This window comes from Amphibalanus amphitrite, unplaced genomic scaffold (genome assembly GCF_019059575.1).
Source record: "Amphibalanus amphitrite isolate SeventyFive unplaced genomic scaffold, NRLGWU_Aamphi_draft 001111F_arrow, whole genome shotgun sequence".
NCBI lineage: Eukaryota > Metazoa > Arthropoda > Thecostraca > Balanomorpha > Balanidae > Amphibalanus > Amphibalanus amphitrite.
Genome location: NW_024882605.1, coordinates 122083 through 146930, shown reverse-complemented (window position 1 = coordinate 146930; position 24848 = coordinate 122083). Strand labels below are relative to the sequence as shown.

The following is a 24848-nucleotide window of genomic DNA, read 5'->3' as shown; positions in this document are numbered from 1 at the left end:
ATTCGCAAAAGAAATCCGTCTAACTTTTTTGAGAAGCCCGGCGCATCCTTACCATCATAAACACAATACCAGGCATACACCTTCACCCCGAACAAATATAAGAGCATGAATGACATTGATCATTGTATTTCTTGTTTATATTTCGAGTCAGGATACAGTATGTAGACGTGCCTATGGATTGTGGTCGTCTGACCAGCAGCATGTCCTGGTCACATTCACTTGTTACGGTAGTAGCACTCGAGGAAGCAAAGTGCATCAACGACTTCGTCGCCGAGACTCGACCGCACTTTTGTGACGATATTCCCGACAGTGGAAAACACTCGTTCCGATTCAACGCTCGTAGGAACTATGCCCTTCAGCCAGTTGTAGGACAGCGCTACCATGCCTGTCCTTCCTGAGATAAGTAAATTTTCCAATTCTTTCCTTATGGCCTTCGTCATCATCAGAGAAGATTGCGAAAAGTTAATCCCAGACGGGATTAACTTAATGAATAATTATTAATTATTAATAGCACGTAATTAATAATTATTCACTTACGGTAACCATGCCCAGGGCGCCCGGCCAGCCTCATGGATCGTCCAGCCACGGGGCACTGACAGTAACTGAGCCACCAGACGTGCTCCCACAGTCACACAGAGAAGACGGCCGACCTCCTCCCACTCGATGGACTCGAATTCGATAGTCGGCATAGTATGTCATCGTGCAAAATGATCTGTTAAACCGAGTGCGCGAGGGACGTCGCGGGGAGCGAGAGATGAGCCGAGAGAGAGCTCGTCTCTCGCCACATTGTGAAGGCTGAGACGGTGTGAAACAATGTCAATTAGGTATATATGTAACCAATACTTGTGCATAACGACTTTGCACGGCGTAAGTAAGATCTTTGGACATAAAACTGCACTGTAATGCGTTGTTACTCACTTACCTTTTTTTTACATACCTACTATCAGCTACACTTTATGAACGATGTTTCTGTACGGAAAATATCGGGATCCCGAAATCCCGATGCTTCTAATCCCGGGATTCGGGATTAATACAATCCCGGGATTCCGGGATCCCGATCCCGGGATTATCAGCCCTACTATTGAGCAATGTTGGGAGGTGCTACCGAAGTTCAAAATAGAACAAAAATACAAGTGTCGACAACCCCGGACATAGTTTCCTCATTTATCTTCGCACGATCCTCTCCATTGGTTGTTTGTTTATCCGTCCACTGACACCGAGTGGGTACAGCCAGCGACAAATAAACAGTAACAGCAAATAAACGGTCCACGTCCACACGTAGGCAGCGCCAGACAAAGAGGCTGGCCGCCGCCGCCGCTGCCGCCTACCAATACGGACGTGTTTTTCAGCCCGGCGGACGGCGGCGCACACTCCCCTTCCCCTCGTCTGATTGGCGGGCCGCGGCGGCCGTAAAGAGTGTCTGGCATCTGCGGCACTCGACGTCAGGCGCCCCGGGCCGCGGCGGCAGCGGCGGTTCTGCGCACACTGCGGAGACTCTGCGGTCCGCGGCCAACGTACGGGGTTCTTGGACTGGCTAGAATCTGCGGTCTCAGGATCCGCCGAGACCGGACGGACCGCGCGGGGACCGGACGGACCGGGCCGGACCGACCGGAGAGACCGGTCCTCACGGTACGCCGGACCGGAGCTGACTCATCCTCCGACCACCCTCTACCGCTGGCTGACCGCCGTACCTGTTCGCGGTACACCGGTGCGTCTTCCCTCCCACCGCTCTGAGCCGGAGGCCAGTGCACCCGGCGCCCTCCGGCCTAACGGGACACGCCGCTGCACTCCGAGCGGGCACCCGTTCCCATGAATGAGTGGCCGGAGCTTGTCAGGCTATCAAAAAGTTGGCTAAATCGGCCATTACAAGCGCTCTTCATCATTTTAGTGAATGATCCTTATTATGATGGTATGTGCTAGACAATCGCTCGAAATATGGAGTTCGAATTTCGTCCATATTATGGACGAATGCAAGGTAAATGTGGGATTATTGGACTTGCAATGGTTTTTACTTTTAGTAGCTGCACCATCACGAAACTTTTCCTCGTCCTCCCGCCGTCTGTCCGTCCTCTTCTGCCTACCATCCTTTCATTATCGTTCTCCCCTCTACCTGCCCGTCCTCGCCTTCCTCTTTTCCGCCGGCCGTTCCATTTGTCCTCCCTCCACCTGCCTGTCCCCTCCGTCCGGTCCTCTCCTCCCCTCCGCTCCGCCGGGACCACTTTCTCCGTCGGTTCGCCGTCCACCGGTCCACAGGAGCTGGTCGACCTTGGCCACCGACCACCTGTCTGGACCGACCCGACTTATTGGGTCATCCCCGACACCCGGCGTGCGCGACCCGGGGTGTGACATCGCGGTCCGATGAGACTCACGAGCGTGATACTCACGACGTCACGGCTCGCTCTGAGCTAGGGAAGCTCTCCGGACGTCGGTCGTGTCCCATTGGGAGCGGAGCGTTTAGACGCCAGGTGCCTCCCGACGGCCGCCGACAGCCGTGACAGTCCCATCCGCCGTCTGTATACCTACTGGCCAGGTGGGCACCGCCAGTGGAAAGTTTCGGCGGAAAGAACTCATTTGCGAGGGATGTCGGATGGTATCGTTACACTTTGTCCCGTTCGCGCCGCTGTGTCAGTGAATTCAATCGGACATTCTTTGGAGGATGGGGAGCTGTGCCGGTTTTTTCAGAACGGTCTCCCATCTTTGGCAGCGCTCTCGGCTCCCGGTTTGGGTATGCGTCGAGCTCGAGTGCCGATCTCCTGTCACGAGTACTTTCTCGTATGGATGAGCACGTGACCGCTGGACCGCATAATCGATTTCGGTTCAGTGGGCTGGGCACGAGGAACCTAAGCCCACGTCGCCGCTGACGTGGTGGATCACAAATATTTCATTGTCCAATTTATATGCGTACTTCAGTTTATGCTTGAATGCTTACTGTCTTCGCTTAGCTAGGAATACCTAGATAATACCTGGTTGATCAAATATTTAAGCACCCGAACCTGGTAAATTGTCTTTCAACCAACTTTGAAGCTCGAATATCCCATCGTCATGCTGCATGACTTGAGATAGAGCACACAATGACACACCCGAGGCGTCGCATTACCTCAAATCTCCCAGAAAATGGTGTCAGCGATCAGCTAGATAGTACTCATGTGTAAACACAAAAACATTCGGTTGCTTATCTTCCGGTCAAGTAACGGTTTCGGGACAGGTAAAAGCGCAGGAGACATGGGTGCATCACATCCTACTCGCTGCGGTTCACAGGCTAATCAACGTAAGCCCTGACGAATGATGCTCGCTTTTCCTGTGATTTGCAATGTAACTCCACACATAATGCAGCAGACGTTGAGTACCGGGTGTCATCAAGGCTGTCGAGGATGAGTCATTCGAGTCACCCTCGGACGGAATCGGTGCAGTAAGGTAAAACTCGATGTCTGAGTATGTAGATTATAAAAATGTGAACTAGAAATCGAAATAAGTCTTACGTAATGAAATACAACTTTCGCTTTTGATCATAATTTCGTAAAGGCAGGATAATTGTGAAATGTTCTCGACTACAATTCGCGAGTGTCGTTCAGTCATAGAACATAGGCGTGTCGCGAATTCCAAATAAACTCAACGAAGGATCCCTGCTCCTCGAAATTTTACAGTCATGTCGCTTTTCAGATATACCGACTCCGGCATCGCGAATTTCCCATCTCTCCTATGACCTCATATTTCCATCCGACATCATCATCTGATTTTTCTTGTCTCCGACGGGAAACCAAGCCCAGGAAATCTCTCTGTGCCACCGCCATAACACCCCACCGCCGTCTACCATCCTAAGGTGACTCAGCGCCCGCCGAGTGCTGTGGGACCGCTCGGAACCCGGCCGGAGTCGCTCTCCGACCGGCCCCGCCGCTCCCATCTCGCCGCCGCCGTGCCGCCGTGACGTGGGCCGGCCGGGGGCGGTGCGCCGCTCCAGAACTGGACCGTTTTTGCCGGCCACGGGGAGGCGAGGCCAGCCGGTCTGCCGGGCGCGGCGGCGCGGCGGCGAGGCATTCGGCGCGGCGGTTAGTACGGTGGGGATGGACAGACCAAGTCTGGGTGGGCCGGGGGCCTCAGCATAGACGCCGCAGTGTGACCCAACGGTCGCAGGTGAAGAAACCAGGTGGCGAGTGGCGTCTGAGGTTTTTGCGGTAATTTTTCATTTATTCTGTTATTCTTGTGAAAGAAGTTACAGAATGAGGTAGCATATTAATGGCTGAATGGAAGAAAGAATAAATTTTCCATGAGGATGACTAAGACCCATTCCACTTACACTTTTTCATCGCTGATGATGAAAATTTCAGAAACCAAACACCGAACTGACATAAGTGATCTACGTCATGGGGTGAGTTATCGGGGTGCCCGCTCGGCCTCCACTCCTGCAGACCCACTGGGTCTGGCATTGGCGAACGCTTACTCAGCGCCGACCCCTGCTCCCGGGCGACCCTGACCCTGCGCCGGCGCCTGCTGAGTCGACAGGTCGTGTCGACGATGGCCGCCCTCCGATCTCGCACGGTTTGGGCTGGGCGTGACCCGGGGACACGGCCTCCAACGGGCGCCGTTCAGCTATGGAGCGCGGCGACACGCACGCGCCGGGACGTAGGTCGAGCATGCAACCGACGTCAGGGGTGGTTAACAGTGTTCCACAGAATACCACATTAAGTCGAGGTGGTATACAGGAGGCAAGAGCATGAAACAGTCATGAGAATGACGTGGTTGGAGGTGACGAAGGGAAGAGTGAGCGTGAATGCGCCGGACCCTGGACATACGACACATGTATGTTCGTTTGCAGGTGTTTTTCGTGCGCCCCGTCACGGCCGGTGAGTCAGCAGTGTACAAACAATCAGCTTGTGGGCTCACGGACAGAGGAAGGTGACGGATGCAACCTGCGTCAACCCGCTCAGCTCGATCGATAGGAGGAGGTATGATCGTAAACGTCAGGAACGACGTGATCGTAAACAGGATTTGATGACTCTGACTCGCTGTCCTGCAGGGTTTTTACTCGATGGTAGCCTTGGTGAGCACTGATCCAAAACAGTACTTGCAACCACAGGAGAGACCTCCCGCAGTCCGCAAACAACCCTTTGCTAGCAGCCAGACCAGCGATGGACCCTCCCACATCTATCCCTCAACCACGCGATATCGCAGTACTCACCCTCCTATGAACTTGCGGTGCGTGTTGCCGCCGGGCATGGCGTCGCCGCTATCGTGGTAGGTAATGTCGATGACGGCGTCCTTGCCGTTCTTGATGCCGTTCTTCTTGTCCATGGTGACGAGCTCGAGGTCGACGGCGGCCTGTTCGCGCTGGGTGGCGCTGGTCGGCCGCTCGCCCTCGCTCTCCAGGTCCGAGGCGCGCTCCGACGAGTGGTCCGACGACGAGCTGGCCGCCGGGCGCTTCTCGTCGTCCTCGAACACGGGGTTGTCGAACCCCTGCACGACCGTGTCCTCACCCTTCTCCGACATGGTGGAGAAGCGGGTGTCCGTGGGCGCGACGAGAGGTCCTGGCTGGTCTCACCCGAACAAGGGTCCTGTCGAAAGAGAAATTTAGGTAAGTTTGTGGCGAAATAGACGAGGTTTTGATGACAATGCAGGCCACGATGGGTTCTGGGTTTATATCTAATCTTCAGCTTGTAAATAACCAGTTTGTTGTTAACACCTCGATCTTCCTGCATCACATAATGTTCGCATCACACAGCTTAATTTCTTCTCAACTTGTTTGAACACATCATAAGTGTCTTAGTCTCGCCTGGCGTGAAGTTGATGAAATTCCACGCCACTAATGCCTTGTCGCTGACAATTTTAGGTGTCAGATTTACGCCGGGTGAAATTGTCCCGTTTCAGCCTCGTGTACCGGGATTAAGACCAACCCGTGGATAAGCAACTGTCGGCCATCCTTCGGACCTCACGTCCGCGAAACAGCAAATGACATCGAACATCGGCTGGCTCACGAGGACCCCGGTCGTGAGGGTATGTTTGTCGTGTCAAACAATGGCCACCGCACCCAGCCGTGTCGTGGCACGTGCAGTGCGGATGGCACGAGCTGCGAGCGGGTGAAGGCCAACAAATATCAACCCCTGCAGGGATGTCCGACGGGATGTCCCTCAATTATCTGAAGGGAGCACCATTTTCATCCTTCACCTCTACACTAAACGATTAGCTTGCTTTGACGTTGTAGGGAAAGGGTTATGTTGGTTCATATTAGTTATTTACTGTTTGGATTTATCCAATACGGCGCCGGCAGTTCCAAGGATCCCCGAGATCGTGACGCTCTAAGGCTAAATAATGAGCGCTGCGCTGCGCGTTTTGCCCGTCTCGTTTTTCTGCACGCCGGTGAGACGGATGCGCTGCGCCGGGCTGCCCGCTGTGCAGCCGGGTTGTTTGTTCCCAGCCGCGAGCTGCGAGTCATCCGCCTCTGTTGCCGACCCCCGAGCGGTCGGGGTGCTCCACGACCGCAACGGCTGTCCGGCGACGGGCTGGGTGCAGCCGCGCACAGAGCCGGGAGCGCTGACCCTGGCGGTGCCAGTCGCCGACCGACCGAGGCGCCTGAGCGTATACATGACATTCAGCGACGACGGCCGCGGCCGGGCCGATCTGGAGCGGCGATCGCGAACAGACCCACTCTCGCTCGCTCTCGCGCCGTCCGCATCGCGCACGACGCGCGGAGAAAACTCGGCCCTCGGCGGACGAGTGCACAACGGCGGCAGCGGGGGTGATGGACAGGGTGTTCGGTTCTCGTGGACGGGCGGCCGCTGCAGTCGTCTCCATGTCACTGGTAACGGCCGGCGCGAGAGCTGCCGTCCCCAGGTGCATGCATGATGAATCAGTCACGCGCCTGACCGCATGATGACCCCTCTCAGTTCCTAGAGCTGCCAGATCCTGACAATGGGCTGCCAAATGACCAGGAGGATGGCACGGCATTTCATTTTTCCTTTGCAAGTTTTGCAACACCAGGTAGTGATCGGTATTCATCTACCCGGGCAGGGGAGCAGAGATGACGTCGAAGAGTTTCGAATGCAAATCGCGTATATCACGAGACCAACTTTCATAAAACCAAATCCATGATGGTCATGGGACCACCCGACCCACTGTCAGATGTCACATGACATACCTACCGCCCCCGCCCCGCCCCCGCCAAACGGCCGGCGGTCGGTCTCTGGCGCGGATGGCGGTTGGAGGCAGACGCGGCGCGGTACGGCTTTCACTGCAGCTGGTCCGGCGGCGGCGGCGGATCGGACTCGGGCTGACCTTGGTCAAAGTCAGATGGCCGGCGCAGCGCGCGGCACCGTCCGCTGAGCTGGACAGAGGGATCGTCCTGGTGCCTCAGTACTCTACGACCCTGGAGGCCGCACGATCTCGCAAGATACCTCAGCGGCCGCTGCAGAAAGTCGGATGAACGAGCGGAGTGAGAGGAAAGGAATGTGCGTCGCAGAGAAACTCGCCGCGCATCGCGGGAGTTATTACTCGGGGAGTCACTTTGTTTCGTGGGTAGACGATGGATTTGTTTGTTGATTCATCGTTTTTGTTGCGTCTTTCAGTCGTCGGGATGGGATATTTCTCAGGAGACGAAATAGTTGGGCGGGCTGGGAGCGGCGTTGCTTACGCCGCAATGCAAATAAGTCATTAAAATTGCCCAGCCTTACACAGATACTTTCACGTCATGTCATGGTAACAGCATGGCACGTGAAGTCAGCTCAACTGATGCTCAGAAGGCATGCATTACAGACGCAACAGATAAGCATATATTTGCCTGGCCGTAAATATGCACACGACCTGAGGAGCTAGCTGACAGTCATCGCGATTTGCGCAATAGAGGCCGTTCCACCCTGGCGGGGCTTCGGTAGCGGGGACGATGGATGAGGACGCTCCGCTCCATGTGGTAACACATATCGCAATCGACGGGCTCGTGTCTTTATGAGATCGAATCGTCAATCAGTTTCTGCTTAAAACGAACAAGCATGGTGAAAAGCCGCGCACCATTAGCCCTCTGAGGATGTGTGAGGCCCTGACTAGTGACTATAGCCCCGCGGGGCCCCACTGGCCGTGGACGTGTTATGTTACATAACGAACCGCACATCCATGCTGCGGGACCGGGACCGGCGTGGTACCGGTGTCTTCCGCGCCCGGCACGGAGTCCCTCCCCCTTCCCCGATCGTCATCGGCGCCTTCTCCGCCCACCACTGGCGCTCCTATGACGTCACGATGACGATGACGTCACGGATGATGTCATTACGTGGGCATCCGCTATGGCTCGCTGCTGTGATCGAGCTGGTTTTTACGGAGAGCGGGTGACGGTCCCATGCTCGTTACGGCGATCTGGTCACGCAAACTGGAGGACGGAGCTGATTCAACTCAGGCGAAATGACACGGTGATTCCCATAGTAATTGGATTTGTGCCTCGGAGGTGGATGATAATATTCATTTTTCAGTTTAGTGATATTTACTCATAAGCGTGGGAACTATAGTTACCCTGACAATGTATTTGCAAAATCTGCGAGACCTTTGCTCTTTTTTAGAGACAGAAACCTAATTTTTCAGTAAACGTGCATTGTGTGCGCACTCGTGTACTAAAATGTGCACCAAGATATCTGTTTTCGGCCAAAATTAAGAGTTTTATATTATAGGATTAAATTGGACTTACTCCACAAGAGAATCGTTTTCGGTCGGAGCTTTCGACATGTATTACATGTCCTCTTCAGCGAAGGTCGGTAATCGGGGCGAAAATAAAACGTTCGGGTCGAATCGAATCGCACAAGATGTCGGTGAGCTGCGCAGAGTTATTTCAGGCCGCTTGAATTATAAAATAAGCAAGCCTGAAACACGTGACGACAATAAGAGTACACTCAATGAGAAAGTCTACCAAAAAACACGAACGCATACCACACTAATAAAATCCTAAAAAATATAGAAATCAATACATACTATCTCGGTACAGAAATATAAAACGTTATACATACCTATAAATACCACAAAAGTTAAAAACTACAAAGATGCTAAAGCAGGTGGGGTACAAAAGTGTAAAGAGATCAATATAAAAAACACTATCACACGATATAAATGTTTAACACACTATAAAACTACTGGCAAACACGACGAATTATTGGCAGCCAGCGGTCTTGCAGCAGCGCACCTGAGTTTCTGTTCACATTCGCATCATTAGGCGACACCAAGACGGCCTCCCGCCGTCCCACAGTCCGGATGTACGCCGACTCGAGCAGCAGTCGCATCTGGTAGTGGCTGGCTCGATTTAGTACCTTGACCTCATCGAAGGCAGGTGAACAATCCCTGTGAGCACTGAAGGCCGATGCGTTGGCTCTCGAGCGAACAGATCCAGTCCAGCTCTCCCGGTGTTCTCTGACTCTGGTTCCCAGCTCACGGTCTGTCTCGCCGATGTAGACCACAGGATCACCGTCAACTTGGCAGGAGCACTCGATCTTGTAGACCACGTTGCTCTCCTGCAGCTTCGGCAAGTGGTGCTTGGCTTTACTGCAGAGCAATGATCCGATGGTCAGCGACGGCTTGGAGACCAGCTGGATGCCGATCTTGCTGGCTTCCCGCTTGAGCTGGTAAAAACAGGAGCCAGCGAACGGGACTGACACTCTGACAGGCGCAGCTGGTGAGGTCGAGCTTGGTGGTGACGGTAGAGCCCTGGCCTTCAGTCTGAGATGCGCTTGCGCTTTCTGGATGGTGGACTCGATGAATGGGAGCGGGTAGCCATGCTGACGGAACTTGCGGCGTATAAAGTCGAACTCCTGCTGGCGGGTTTTGATGGTCGTGCAGTAGCGGATGACGGCGAGACAGACCGTGAGCTGGGAACCAGAGTCAGAGAACACCGGGAGAGCTGGACTGGAGCTGTTCGCTCGAGAGCCAACGCATCGGCCTTCAGTGCTCACAGGGATTGTTCACCTGCCTTCGATGAGGTCAAGGTACTAAATCGAGCCAGCCACTACCAGATGCGACTGCTGCTCGAGTCGGCGTACATCCGGACTGTGGGACGGCGGGAGGCCGTCTTGGTGTCGCCTAATGATGCGAATGTGAACAGAAACTCAGGTGCGCTGCTGCAAGACCGCTGGCTGCCAATAATTCGTCGTGTTTGCCAGTAGTTTTATAGTGTGTTAAACATTTATATCGTGTGATAGTGTTTTTTATATTGATCTCTTTACACTTTTGTACCCCACCTGCTTTAGCATCTTTGTAGTTTTTAACTTTTGTGGTATTTATAGGTATGTATAACGTTTTATATTTCTGTACCGAGATAGTATGTATTGATTTCTATATTTTTTTAGGATTTTTACGAGCGAGCGAGCGCGGCGAGCGAAGTGAGTCTTTTCAATATAACGGAAAAATCTCAGAATGAGCGGCCCGGCCCGGCCCGGCCCGGCCCGGCCTGTAACGCTTTTGATAGGCTTATATCTCAGCAACCGCTGGACCGATTGGCCTGCGGTCTTTTTTGTTGGGTAGCCCCATCCCTTCTACCCCGTAATTGACTACTTTTCATACATCTCAGTGACCGTCGTGGCACGTGCCACGTGAAAAGTCAAGGGTGTTCAAGCTGTTTTGCAAAAGTAGTGATTTTGAGAGGCTCATATCTCAGCAGCCGCTTGGGCGATTAACTTGCGGTAATTTTTGTAGGGTAGCTGCATCCCTTCTACCCAAAATAGGATACTCTCGATGCATGTGGGTCACCCCCAGTGCACGTGCAAAATACAACAATAAGAGGTGCCAAATTTGTTCCCATTTCAGTAACTCGGTAATTACTGGGGCGATTTCGCTGAAACTTGGCATACAGGTAGGCACCCACCAGGCAATGCATTCCCATGTGTTGCGGTTAGGGTGCTAACGCACGTGCGCACGTGCAGGGGGCGTTTCCAGATCTCGAGAACGGCTGGGCCGATTGCGCTCAAATTTGGTACACGGTTGGGGACCGGTTAGTAGGGTGCCGTGCAAAAGTCATTTTGGACCCCGTTTGCACGTGCGCACGTGCAGAATGCCGCTTCCAGATCTCAGGAACGGCTGGGCCGATTGCGTTCAAATTTGGCACACCGCTAGCAACCAGTTAGAAGGGTGCTTTGCGCAACCGTTGGAAGCACCCTCTCGCCCTTCTGCGCGTGCAGGGCTCACTATCTCGCTCGCTCGTTCTTCGCCCAAAAGGCGTTTTACTGGTATTAGTGTGGTATGCGTTCGTGTTTTTTGGTAGACTTTCTCATTGAGTGTACTCTTATTGTCGTCACGTGTTTCAGGCTTGCTTATTTTATAATTCAAGCGGCCTGAAATAACTCTGCGCAGCTCACCGACATCTTGTGCGATTCGATTCGACCCGAACGTTTTATTTTCGCCCCGATTACCGACCTTCGCTGAAGAGGACATGTAATACATGTCGAAAGCTCCGACCGAAAACGATTCTCTTGTGGAGTAAGTCCAATTTAATCCTATAATATCTATTTGCTCTCCACACTAACATGTCTCTAAGTCTATTAAGAGTTTTGTTATAGCTCAACCACATCATCGTAAATATGGCATGGTATAGGTAATCCTCGTATGTACTTTAGATATATGTCGATGCACTTTCCATATACTATATAGAGGTATATTTTGCCGTCCATGACCTTCGCCCGTAGAAGCTGATTTATCTTCACCTAAAAACTACTAACCCGGTTATGAATTATGAACAGCCATGGAAAGTGACAGCCCGATAAACACCAGATAAGACCAGTATTTCAGTGAGGTCAACCGTCCCATTTCTGACGGTAATTCTGTCGACGTGGCGTGTCCCGTCTAAACGCCCGTCTGATCCCTGTGAGCCCACCTCGGACCCATTCAGATGTTCTGCCCATATCCTTCAGCCTCAGCGAGCGGTGTTAGGAACTATCGGGCTGTCAGGCACCTCCCCTCACCGGTCAGCCCACACACCGTGCCGGGCTGGCGGCGAGGTCACACTCGGGGTCAGACAGAAGGCCACGCATAGAGCCTGTCGAGCCGACACGGAATGGAACGGGATGGAATGAGACGAAACTGAAAGAGATGATGGGTTGGAATGGAACAGGACAAGGTTAGAAACAGGAAGGAGTGAAGGAGGAATGGGATGGCATAGGACGAGTCGACTGGGATATTGTTAGGAGGAACCAGGTTGAACGAGAAGGAACGAAGTATAGATGGAGAACTGGCGGCCGAATTGAGACGAGCGGAGCTAAAACAAGGTGTGTGAGACGTAACGATATGAACCCGTAGTGACGGGATAGGATGAAACGAGACAGACGGCGGGAAAGGGTGAGACATCTCGATGGCTTGTGTCTGAAGAGAAGCGGCTCTGTCTGATGCCGTGAGACGGGCCTTTCATCTGCGCTCGCGCGTGAGGGAGCCGTCTCTGAGCGGGCCTCCGGGGAGAGATTCTCTCTCAGTGGATTCGCCCAGGCGGAATATCTCTCTCGTGATGCCATGAGAGCGGGCGGGACGACCCGTGGTGACCTTGTGGAACGAGGGGGAAGCCAAGATAGGATTGCGAAACCGATTAGCTCGCTAAGGAGGATGACGAGAAAAACGCGACCTTCTCTGGCGAGACGTTATTCTGATAGCCCTCTCCGGTTTTACGTACCAAACTTTGTCCTCCAGCGGGTAAATGTTTCTTCATTCAGCAGCATTGATGCCCTGTGGTGGTGGGGCAATGGTCGTCATCAGCGAGTAATGGTCACTGGACACCGGCCACTGGTCACTCGCAGTGGCGGATCTACGTTGGGGCAAAATGGGCAATTGCCCCCCTAAACGGAAAACCTCTGGGCAAACATATCTTTTTGCCCCCCCTAAAAAAACTACAACTTGGATACTAAAAATATGGTGTTTGAAAAGAAAATGTGAAATAAATGGAGGAAATAAATGGTATCGGTGAGGATTAGTGATGAGTTCGGTGGGGATTAGTGATGGGTAAACAATGTGGCAGTCAGACGCTGTGAAATGTGAAGTAAAGCTGCGCTGGTGGTAGCTGTAACATGGCAGGCGACATGGGTGTCGATTTGTATACCTTTGGGGGTGCTGCAGCACCCCCAATGCTCAAATGAGCACCCCCAATGGTTTTCCGGGCACCCCCGAATGTTCCAGTTAGCACCCCCAATGATTTTGTCCCTCAATAACTCCCACTAACTCTGCTTGAAGAAAATAATTGGTTCTGCAGTCTTTCACTACTAAAACTAAAACAATTACACAACTTGCAATGCATGAAATAAAGATGTAAAGAAAAGAAAAGTTAGTTTTAAGAAGAAGGGCGAAAAAACGGTAAGTTGCAAAGACACTGGTGTGGGTCCGTCGTACACGGGTGTCGGACCCTTAGAGCTGCTGGCGCGTACCCTTTACAAGCCGGCAGGGGGCTCCAGAGACCGGCGATGGGCCCTCAGAGGCCGACAAAGGGCCATCAAAGGCCGGTGGTACCTTAAGAAACCCTGTGGGGTCGTCTTTAGAGACCGGCACGGACTCAGCGCCGATGGGGCCCTCAGAGTAGCCGGTGTGGGGCCTTCAAATGTCACCGGTGGGTGGCCGTCACATGCGCACTTGTGGGGCCTTTAGAAGCTACGATGTTGGGCCCCCAGAGCCGCCGATATAGGGCCTTAAGAGGCACTAGTGTGGGGCCCTCAGATATGGCAATGTGGGGCCCTCGGAGCCGCCGGTGTGGAGGGTTCACAGTCGCCGGTGACGGCCCTCACAGGCGCCGTTGTGGGGGCTCTCAGAGACACTGGTTTAGGGCCATCACAGGCGCGCGTGGGGCCCTCAGAACTGCTGTTACGGAACGGACCCTTCATAGGCCGACAAGAAGATATTAAGAGGTCACCGGTGCCTTCAGGAGCCTTGTGGGGTTCTCAGAAACTGGTATGGTGCGCTCAGACGCCGCTGGGATCCTCCGAGTCACCTGTGTGGGATCGTCAGGGTCGCTGGTAACTGACAAGGGCCCTCAGAACCGCCCATGTAGGGTTTTTAAAGCCATTGGTGTAGGGCCTCAGAGCTAGGGGTGTGTGGCCCTTAGAGACGCCGGTGTGGCGCTCAGGGGCGCCGGTGAGGGCCCTCACAGTCGCCGTTATAGGGGCCCTCAGAGAAATGGGTGTGGGCCGTGGGGCCATTATAGGCGGGTGTGCAGCTCCTACATAGAGCTGGCCCCCTATAGGCCGGTTAGGACCCCCAGAGGCCGGCAAGTGGGCCTCAGAGGCTGGCTTAGGGCCCTTATGGAGATCTTAATGTTGGCACTTGTGGGCCCATGAGGTGTTCTTACGAGCCCTGTGGGGCCCTACTTAGTCCAAATATGGCCAACGTGGACCCTCAGCGGCCAATTGGCGCCGCAGGGCCCCTCAGGCCCGAATAACCCGAGGGGCCCCTGAACCTGATGGGGGGGGGGCATGTGCCTCACGGGCCCACCTGGCTACGCCACTGACTGGAAAATCGTAAACCCATAAATATCGAAATGCGATCACCTGTCATTATCAGAGATTATTGTGATCGTCTGATTACCGCCAGAGCTTCGTAGCTACCGTTCCCTCCGCGCAATATCCGCTCCTGCGGACCGCAGGGGCTGCTGCACCGGTGCTAATCGCCGTCATCGGTTACTGTCGCCTTATTACCGAGGTGCCGGGGCTGCAACCAGCTGCCGGCAAATGTACGACTTTTTTCGAAAACATATTTATGTAATAAGGTAGCCAAGTACCTACCAGGACGAGCAGAATGATGCTGAAGAACGTTCAATCTTTGTCCATAGCGCCGGTGAGCTATTCTCTAACTATCTCCCGGAGTCAGGGTGGCTGCAAATTTTTTTTTTTGCGCTGCCCTGGCTTGGCCGGACTGACAAAAATGTAAAAAATCAAAAAAAAAATCCCGAAATCCGAGGAGAAAAGTAGGGGTAGCTCTTTTTTTTTTGTTCCTAAGACTGGACGTTTGAAATTCTCGCCGACTTGCCTGGCGGCGCAATGTTTGCCCCCCCTAAACTCAAATCCTAGATCCGCCACTGGTCACTCGGCGGTCAGTGTCGGTCGGACGAGGCCTGGGAGGCCGATGACGTGTCCCGGGCTCGTGGTGGGGTTTTCTCACACTCTGGCCGTGTGAGATGGGCGTGGCGACCCCATAAACGTGCCGCCTCGCCCCGGGCGGAGGTGTGCCAAGCACTGAGACAGTGCGTCCCTCGGATAACGGTCGCTCCCCTTCGGTATCCGTCCTTTCCCTTCAGCTGGGTATCCAGTGCTACCAGTCTGGTAGCGTTGATCATGTTTGGCCCATAACTCGTCCCGTTATGTTGCATATTCTCGCTTATCATATCTCCATTCAACACTCCTTGCCTTTTCACTTGTCCAAAGCCCAGGGCCCAGGATTTAGTCAGACCTTGAATCAAGAGCAGTGCGATAAATACCATCTCATAACTGTCTTATTTGGTAGGGGAGGTCTCCTTGAATGCTGCGTGTTTTCGTCAACATTTCATCTTGACGCGTCCTTCGACCTTGTTGCTGACCCTGACCTACCCTGGTTCGTGGGACAGCCGAGGCTGAGACGTGCTGGGGCGCGCCGGCGAGCATGCTGTCACTAATTGGATGCCCCTACAGGGTCTCCGGAAGCCCCAGAGTGCCAGGGCAGCCAGCCCGGCGTCACGAGGACACCACGCGCCCGACGCGATGGCTGGACTGTGCACCTGGCAGCTCGAAGCTGACAGCCAGCTGGTTTTATGCAGCTGGCATAGCGCGTCGGTACGGGATTTGCTGGAAACTGCGTTTGGCAAGCTATCCTGTAAGACACCGAGGCTGCTGGAGTCTGAAAGTTTTGTGTCAGTGAGTGAGACGGGACATGATCTGCTCCTCTGACCATAAAGAGCCCCACACTCCCATCGTGCCCCGCCAGCAGGTGTGCACAGGTGACTGACCGCGGTCGGACACATTAAACCACCCTGCGGGCCGCCGTTGACCCCAGCTGGCCGGGACTGGTGATAGTGATCTCTCATTAACGCGGCCAGGTGGCGGCCCGGTGGCCACTAGAGCAGACGGGGCCGGGTGGCCGCCGCAGGGGGTCAGTTACGTCACACACGACCGGTCTCTTTGCAGCCTGTTGCCGGACGGACGGCCTGAGCAGTGGTTCTCGGGAGTTTACAGAGCCGTGGTTCGCCGAATGCGGTGACGCCGGCCGGCCCATGCCACCGTGCCTCTGATGCCCGCGCGGCGTCTCAGAGTTCCCCGCCGGAGCTGACACACGACCTGCATTAGTCGCGCTCACCAGCAGTGCATTCTTTCAGTGCATCAGCATTGGTCGGTTGTGCTAGCTCCTGAATAGTTATAGCTCGGGCACTTCCAGAAACCGAGTTATAATCTGGAAGGCATTTCCGGTTGACGTGCTCGACCATAGGAGGCTGTTTATGGGGTGACGGCTGCCGAAGGGAGTGATTGGAGGAGGGGGTGGGCGGACGTGTGGGAGGGGGTTGGCACACGCGCGGTATGGGGTACGGGTGAGGTGACGCATGCTGCTGGCTCGGGCAGTCTCAGCCACTCACGTCATGAATGGAGGCTGGTGTTTGAGATGACGAATGGCGCCGAATGGCCAGCCATACGTTGGTTCGGCTAGCTGATCGCGTGTGAATGCACTGAAAACAATTTAACCCAAGGCCCGCGAGTAAACCGGTGTTTTGCGGGTACCCCTATCCGCAACCATTTTTAACCACCCTCCCAGGAGTACCTACAGTAAGGTCCCATTGCAGTGTAGTCGTCCCTGCTCTCAGCGGACTTGTTCGCTGACAGCGGTTATATCCGCTCAGAGCAAGTACGACTACACCGCAATGGGACCTAGCACTACTCCTGGGAGGGTGGTTAAAAATGGTTGCGGATAGGGGTACCCGTAAAACACCGGTTTACTCGCCAGCCTTGGGTTAAATTGTTTTCAGTGTGGGCGCGAGACAGTGTTACGCGGCAGGCAATGCGCTTTCGCCGGTGTTTGATCAAACTCGTCAGTGTTGTGTGAGTTGAGAGTGAAAGAGAAGAGGCAAGAGGAAGAAAGGAGAGGAGGGAGAGAGATCGCCGTCTGTTACTCATCTTTTCTGTCAAGGAGTGACTTGCGAATATGAAGAGATGTGCAATGACGGGGCTGGGATATCGTTTTCATGTGTTATCCTGCTATTGAATAACACTGATCATAGGGATGCCAGCTTTGTTGAATAATTTCTCATATAGTGACGAAAATTGTTTGTCGATTACATTCGGGATAACTATCATGCGCCGTCGGGTACCTAAAATATGACTCATGTGACACCGACCGGTTTCGGTGATAAGCGAATATAGCCGTGAATTCGTGAACCTGGTATCGAGCTACCGGTCCTCGATCTGTCGTGTTTTGTAGCGTGCCCACCACAGTTTTTACAGAAGCTGTAAAAATGCGGTAGCTAAATCATAAATGTTTAAGCTGGTTATAAAGCACGATTACTGCCTTCATTTCCCGAATGGTGCACGTTGCTGTGGCTTCGACTGAAACGCAGAGAGGTTCAACGATCTCCAGTCAATCGTATGTGTGGATTACCTTGAATTTCATGTAAGCGAATATTCGTACACCTTATCACGGATAAATGAAGCTTTGCATTTTGTTCACTTCGAGTGCTCATTCCCTGACTTAATTACATGCACTAAATTCTCTATCGACAAAGTATCGATACTCGATAGTGACTGTCAGGTACGTCGCGCGCTGCCCGCCCGTCTATTCCGCTCTTCGTGCGCTGCAATCTGCTGGTGTGCCGGTAGTGATCAGCGCCCATCCATCGCTGCTGGCATGCCGCTCTCTGACCTTACGCAGACCGGCTCTGCAGCGTGCCAGCGGAGGTCCCAGCGAGCAGAGGCCACCGGAGGTCAGCGACGCCGCGCTGCACTGCCGAGAAACCCGGCTGCACGCGAGGCTCCCACCCTGCCACTGCCGGGCACGCTGGGTTCTGATGGACCCATGGCTGGCCCAAGTGGCAGTGGCCTTCCGGTCAGCGCTGAGGCCGACCGTGACGACAGACGCTATGGGCGGAAGGCACTATCTTCCTGATCAGTATTCGAACTTGTTGCAGGGCGAGGTCGGTTCGCCGTCGTTCGATGAACTTGGCTGTCAGTATTCAGCATTACAGCTCCAAGACAGCAGAGTTTCACCGTATACGACATAAAGGGGGTTAAAAACACTCCTTGAGTAGCCAGTGCCGCTGACTATTCGCCGCGCCGGATGGAATGGGCGTGCCCAAGCTGTAAAGCCGACCTCCTTGCCGGCCTTGTGACTCCGGCAGTCGCAGTGAGAGGTGGTTTACCTGCTCTCGGCCGATTTGCGCAGTTTATGGAAGCTGTGATCGGTGGCGAGATAAGATGATCGAGTGATTGATAAGTCATGTTGCCCCATGCGTTGTGAAAAGAGCTTGGGGAAATGTCCGTAGAGCATGAAAGCGAGTAAGCTTTCCCTTTCATGCTTTAGACGTTACGGCTGTTGTGGTTTGGCTGGCTCGACAACATACGCCTCAGTGCGTGGCTGGTTTCTTGCAACAACCTCGTTCCTTGTTAATCATGAGCTATGATATTAACGCTAGGTTTTCCGCTGTGATAGCGATGGTGACAGTGTTTACCGCGGCAGTGCCAAACACTTAGTGACAGTGACAGGGCCATGGCGGCAGCGATGTTGGATTCTTCTAGGACGGTACACACCGACAGCTGTTGTAGCATGAACTGCTGGAAATCCAGTTCGGTTTCTCCGGCGACTTTCCAGTCGGGTCCGACACTGGTCGGACATCCCCAGCTGCCGGCCGGCGCGGCGGTGTAAAGCACGCGCGCCATCACCAGTCGGCCGTGACAATACCGTGACGCCGCCGTGACGCCGCCGTGACGCCGGGCTGCCGGCCGTGGCGGCGCGCAGGACAAATACCGCACACGCAGTCGGCCGGTGGAACGCCGCCAACCATCCGGGTAAGCGGCGTTTACCTGGCCGAGATCTGGCCGGGTACAGAGAGGCCCCAGAGGCCGTGTGTGCGCACGATTTGCCGCGTCTGGGCAGTTGTTCCATGGACTGAGAACAGCGTTGCAGCGGCGCGGGCCGGTCGCTTACCGCGCCGCCGACTGAGTTTGGACCAGCGGAATGTGACGGCCGACACCGCCGGCCGCGCTCCGCTGGTGCTCACAACCAGAACAAAGGGTATTCTGCGGACCAAGACCTTGTCAAGGGCGCGCCGGGTATAACAAGGAATTGTCCCGAGCGACACACGGGAGCACGGTAGTCAACACAGGAAACGGGCCGGCCCGCGAAATGACAAGCCGTATCCAGCATTGTGTGCAGTTTAGTGTTGTTTGGCAAACACCGTTCTTTGTACGGGTTGGAACGACCTTTTGCAACCGGTGCTGAGCTAATCAAAATGGCAATGCATCTGGAACATGGACCGTGCAGTCGAGAACAATCGTGGTGGTAAACACGACAAGAAGCATTGTCGCACGATTGACTAGGTCACCCTAGTGGATCGGCTGACATGGGCCGTTATGAGAATAAAGACAAACATAAACGGCGCACACAGTTGTGTTACTCGTCAGTGTAAACGGGCGCCTTCCTTCGGCACAGGACTGTTTTGTCTTCGTCACAAGGCGACACACACACAAACACACACATACAGCACCTGCCTCCGTCTCCGTCAGTTGCTATTCCGACCCGGGGGGGGGGGGGAGACGGGGAGAGGGCGGGAGCGGGCGGGGGACAGAGGGAGTGACAAAGGAGTCCGGAAAGCGCGACAGGTGGCCCGCGCACTTCCCGTCTCCGGAGGGGGAGGGGGTATTAACGAGCACTTTGCTGACTCGGCGACGGCGCCTCGCGGCACGACCAAGGCAAGGCCGAGGTCAGATGAGGTCGGCGGCAGAGCGGGGCCCGGGAAGGTCAGACACGATCTGGGCCGGCGCGGCGGCGGGAGAGGAACTCTGGAGGTGGAGAGAGGGCTGGCGGTGGCGGAACCCGGGAGGGTCGAGAGCGCGGAAACCGAGAGGGTCGAGAGTGGCGGCTGCAGGTGGCTGTTGGCAGACAGTGGTGAGAGGTTTGGAGGTGGCCGATTCTCAACACTCTCACGCCAGGGAAAACTGACTGTCATGACAGCTTCACTTTCCGTGAGTCATGGCGAGGCATCAATCAAAAAGCCCCGAGTCGACACATGCCAATAAAACGAGAATGACAGCGAATTCAGGCCAGCTGTTAGGTGTGATATGGTCTCTACCCGCAGAGGGTTATCCTTTATTTGAATGAGTTGTGTCCTGTCGGATTTCTTATTCCGTCATCATCGATAAACAAAAATGCATTTGCTGTGTTAGTCAATCATGACGGGCGTGGTGAATAACTAAAATCGCAACAAACTTCATTAGTTGGCTTCTGCAGAGGGCACGTGACATCATCTCCGGCGGGACCCGGGCTGACGTGACTGAGACTGACGTGACTGACGTACCGGAGATGTTTCGCAGGATCCGGTGATTTATTGACGTTCGTGTGACGTCCAACTGAGTGGCGGTGACCGCGCAAAAATGTCAGTCTTACAACGGTGGTCTCGTGGGAAATACAACCAGTATACCAGAGGCATCAAGCATACCTAAGCTTGTGGTAAACTAATCAATTATTTCAGTTGAGATACTCGCTAGTCGCTGACACGTCATTAGAGATTATTACCTTATATGATTCGTCAGTAACGCTGCGATGCGTGCTACACAGTGTTAACAAGCACTGATAACATTATTTAGTAGCTTTGACACACGAACGTTCAGGAACAAAAGGGTGCGTATGCTCTACCTCGGTGAGAATGACGGAGAACATATTCCGCATCCTTTCTCGGTACTTCACCCGGGTCCAACTAATGATTCAAGGCCACCTGGCATAACTGGGATATCGAGAAGCTGAGATACCGACCATCAATCACGGGTTCTGCCGGCGCTGAGACCGCAGATCGGGCGGGCCTCAGTTCAGGGCCGTCCCCGGCCGGCGCACAGCCGGAGACTGCAGCGCCGACCAGGCCGCTAACACCGGAGACGCCGACGCAGCATGACTCACGAGCACATGGCCGGCTGGCCAGCGGCGGTGGGGGGCCGGCCGGACGGAGTCGCCTCAGCCCCTCACACCGGACACTGCCTGTTCAGCGGCCCATCCTGCGCCCTTGGACAGTGCACGGGGCACCATCGTGCGCTGGTCACGTGCCCCACGACAGCTGCCAGACGTGGAGGCACGTGACTTTAGCAGCCAGGGGTAGCTCGAGTGGTGGACGGGCCGAGTATCAACTATGGCGACCGGACTGCAGCCATGCACAGATCCACTGCACATGAGTATGACGTTCAGCGAGCATTGCCCACAACACAGTAGTGTGTGCAGGATGGGCTAGTCTATGCAGATCGTTTCCCAAAAGGCCACCGCCACTGAGTCAGCGAGGCCGCACGTACCGCTGGTGGCCGAGGAGTTTCGTAACGCGCCGCCTGTTCGGCCCATTCTATCATAGGGGCGTGGCTGGCTTTACGACCGCTGCTTGGGAGACCTTGAACCAAACGGCTGCGTGCTGGCGGCGGTCTCCGGGTCCGCCCCGAGGCCGTTTACCAGTCACTTGGTGCGGGGGATAATGTGGACGTTAAACAGCACGCCGTTCGCCTGGGCGTAAGCACGATACTGTCTTCAGACGGTTCGGCAAACAGGAAAGGCCGTCGGCGACAGTCGCTAAACGGTCGGTGCGTGTTCAAACACGGCGAAACCCGGGTACAGGCGGGCTGCTTTCCGTCTCCTGTTGGCCGACTCTTGGCTAGGTCAAGGAGACCATGGCTGGTCGTGGAAACCCACGCATCCGTCGAGAAAGAGAGAGAGAGAGAGAGAGAGAGAGAGAGAGAGGCGTTACATCCGGAGCCGTCTCTTTCTTACCACCACCCTCTTACCACCACCTCTCTCTCTCTCTCTCTCTCTCTCTCTCTCTCTCTCTCTCTCTCTCTCTCTCTCTCTCTCTCTCTCTCTCTCTCTCTCTCTCTCTCCCCCTCCCGTCTGGTTCTCTGGAAATGAGTAGCCTGTGCCAACTCGGTCAGTCGTCTAATAGGCCGGTTCTCTACATGCATAGGTAGTGCTAGTCGTTTCGGAAAGTTAAACACGAGCACCGGACTGGCACGAAAGGAGACCGTGAGCAGAATGCTGCCCAGGACGGGATCAAAATCACGCTGAATCTGGCTCAAAAGCACTGGCAGGAAATAGTGCAGCGTTGGCTCAACCATGCATGGTATCTTTATCCGTCGAAGTTCATCTGAACTCGGCCCTGGAGAGGTTTGCAACTCAACGTCTGGCACGCTTACCCGTCATCCGTCGTTGGACAGGACCAGTCGTTGACTAAATAAGACCCACTGAGGGATGTTTACAATGGCGTACTCGCCATCTCCGGTGCCTGCCGAGCGGAGTACTCTGCAGGGTCGACCGGGGGATGTTGGGAAATCGGGCTCACATTCCGAGCGAGGTCGGCTGGTGGTCGCCGACAGGTTCTGGCCGCGCCGCCGCCTCTGCCCCCCGGCTGCTCCCTCACCTTGACGGACAGAGTGCGCCTCTGTCCCAGGCCGGCGCCGTCCCGGTACGGCATCCCCTCGCCGGACTTTTTTTGTGCCACTCTGAGGAGCCACCGTGAAATTGTCCATAGGACAGGAGAAAGTAATGGCTAGGGAATTATACGGTAGGGGAAAGGCACGAATCTGTGAGAATGTCTGGGAAGTTTTCTCATTTTCGGAAAGTAGTGTCCTGGCGGCGCTTTTGAACATGTCCCATTTGCGTGTGACGGTTTGACCTTCGATTTCAATGAGGAGGGTCTTCCACGGCCACAGGTCAGAAATAGGTCACAAAGATAGGAAATGTCAGAGAACTGGATACGTATTTATAGCTTACACACGTATGACAAGGAGTTTATGACAATATAGCGCTTGCATTTTTGTCTTGTTTTGTGACAAGTGGGATAAAAACTTCGAGCTTCACAGAGCATACTCATCACACAATGAACAATGCCTGATATAAGCAAAATTTCCGGTTACGAAACGAACTATTTTGACTAACAAGCGCACCATGAAACCTGACAAAGCAAGGAAGCGTGCATGTGAGACCAGATTCCAGCAGAAAGAACGAAGATTAACCATACCTTGTCGAAAGGTCACTCAAAGAACACAATCACCTTCACCTTGAGATCCTACTTCGATACCCGAATTCTCCGAATCTCGGCCTAACGAGAAATCCCCAGAATTGGCGGCAGCGGCGGCCAGCCGGACGTCATCGGCGTCAGTGCGAGACCACCTGAGTGTCGGAGGACGTCATCTAATGAGCCGATGTTCGACCACGAAGGCCACTGGAGGCGACAGTTACCTATCCGCGGCGGGGCGGTCCCTTCGAGCCGCGCCTCGGGTCGTCCTCGCCGCCAATGTTCTCATCCGGGCCAACGGCTACTAACCGCTACCCACGCCCTTCGCCCTTCGCTCGCCACCTGCAGCTCGCACTCTCCAGAGCTGCAGCCGGGCGCTGGTGGGTGTGAGCCGACTGCTGAGGACCCAGCCGACCGTGTTTGGTGAGATGTCGACGTGTTAGGTTCGATCCCGTGACCGTACCGGTCCAGTGCTACGGTACACAGCCGGCAAGGTCGAACCGCTCGGTCAGCATGCAGATTTGTGGAACGGTCACAAGACTGTCGATGTATGCACACCGTGGACCAGTGGACCTTGAAGAGGTGTGCGCAATGCTCGCGACCTTCCGATTCTGCGTAGTCGATGGAAAATGGTATTCAGAGGTGGCAAATCGTATGCCATTCGGATGAGAGAGGTTGCAAAAGCCTACCTCTCACTTTTGCGTCCCACCTTTTCTCCCGTTTTAGCCCCGCTCTGCTCTGGCTCGCCCTGCTCTCCGTCCCTCTCTCCTCTCCCCAGTTTCACGTGACACATCGACCTCCGGCGGCGACCCGACTGGAGCCGACCCTGACCTAGCTGATGGAGCTGATCGGACCCGGCCCTTTGAGGACGCGGAGCCGTCGCTCGGTGTCCCGCTGGGACTGTGGATGGGGCCGATCGGTCCCACTGGCCCACCCGGACCCGGCCGCCGCTCCAAACGGACCACATGAGGCCACGCGAGCCCCGGAGCCGCGCTTTCCCAGCGAGAGCTCGCCCACGCAGCCCACGCGCTGTCGTTTTATAATCACTCAGACGGAGAAGACTCGATAGCTGCTGTCATGAACACGAAACGTGATTTTTCCTTAAATTTCAATGACATCGACGCTAGAGCGATTACGGAAATCGGACAACGTCTGACCTTCGAAGTAAGAGTGAGACGGGCTCTTCATTCGAGTACTACAGTCAACTTCCCGCGGCGAACGTTTCCTTTCAACTTCAAGGACAGCCAATTCAGCTGTATATTCACCTCCGTACGCAATTATGGCACCTTTGTGGACCGCGGCGGCGCCGGAGATTCCACCGGTACGCCGCGGGGCACAGCTACCAACAAGGGCGGCGCTCGGAGGCCGCCGCTGTCGAGAGGCCACTCTATTGAGTCTCATGGCCACAGTTCTTCAGCGCGAGTCACGTACGTGACTTTGATCGCCTGTTCTCTTTCAGGGTCCAGGCACATCCCCGGTTACAACACGTGGCAGCCGTGAGGAGGGTTAAACCAGCGCCGGCGGCGGTCCGCCGATTAATGACTATCGAACAGGCAAAAGATGGTCGGCTCCCAGCGGCGGCCCCATAGGGACTGAGGTAAATATCCTTCAGCGCGATGACCAAATGACCCTAGTGGAGGCGAAAAGTTTGCCTTGACCGATGCGATAATCATCGATAGATAATTGATAAAAGAATTAAGGAACAATATATATTTTC

General features: G+C 54.6%; 1 protein-coding gene and 1 long non-coding RNA gene across 3 annotated transcripts in view; one reads left to right on the top strand and one right to left on the bottom strand.

The window, feature by feature from the left end:
• LOC122370227 overlaps positions 1-24665 on the top strand; it is a 40270-nt gene extending 15605 nt beyond the window's left edge. The window contains exon 3 of the long non-coding RNA XR_006254541.1: positions 24591-24665. This is a non-coding gene — a long non-coding RNA (uncharacterized LOC122370227). The remainder of the gene's footprint in view (positions 1-24590) is intronic.
• The window catches only part of LOC122370226 (cell surface glycoprotein 1-like), a 47559-nt gene that overhangs the window by 13764 nt on the left and 8947 nt on the right, over positions 1-24848 (bottom strand). For both annotated transcript variants that reach the window (XM_043345646.1, XM_043345647.1), the window contains exon 2: positions 5177-5549. In XM_043345646.1, coding sequence (XP_043201581.1) covers positions 5177-5484 — 308 coding nt within the window. In that variant the 5' untranslated portion in view covers positions 5485-5549. The remainder of the gene's footprint in view (positions 1-5176; positions 5550-24848) is intronic.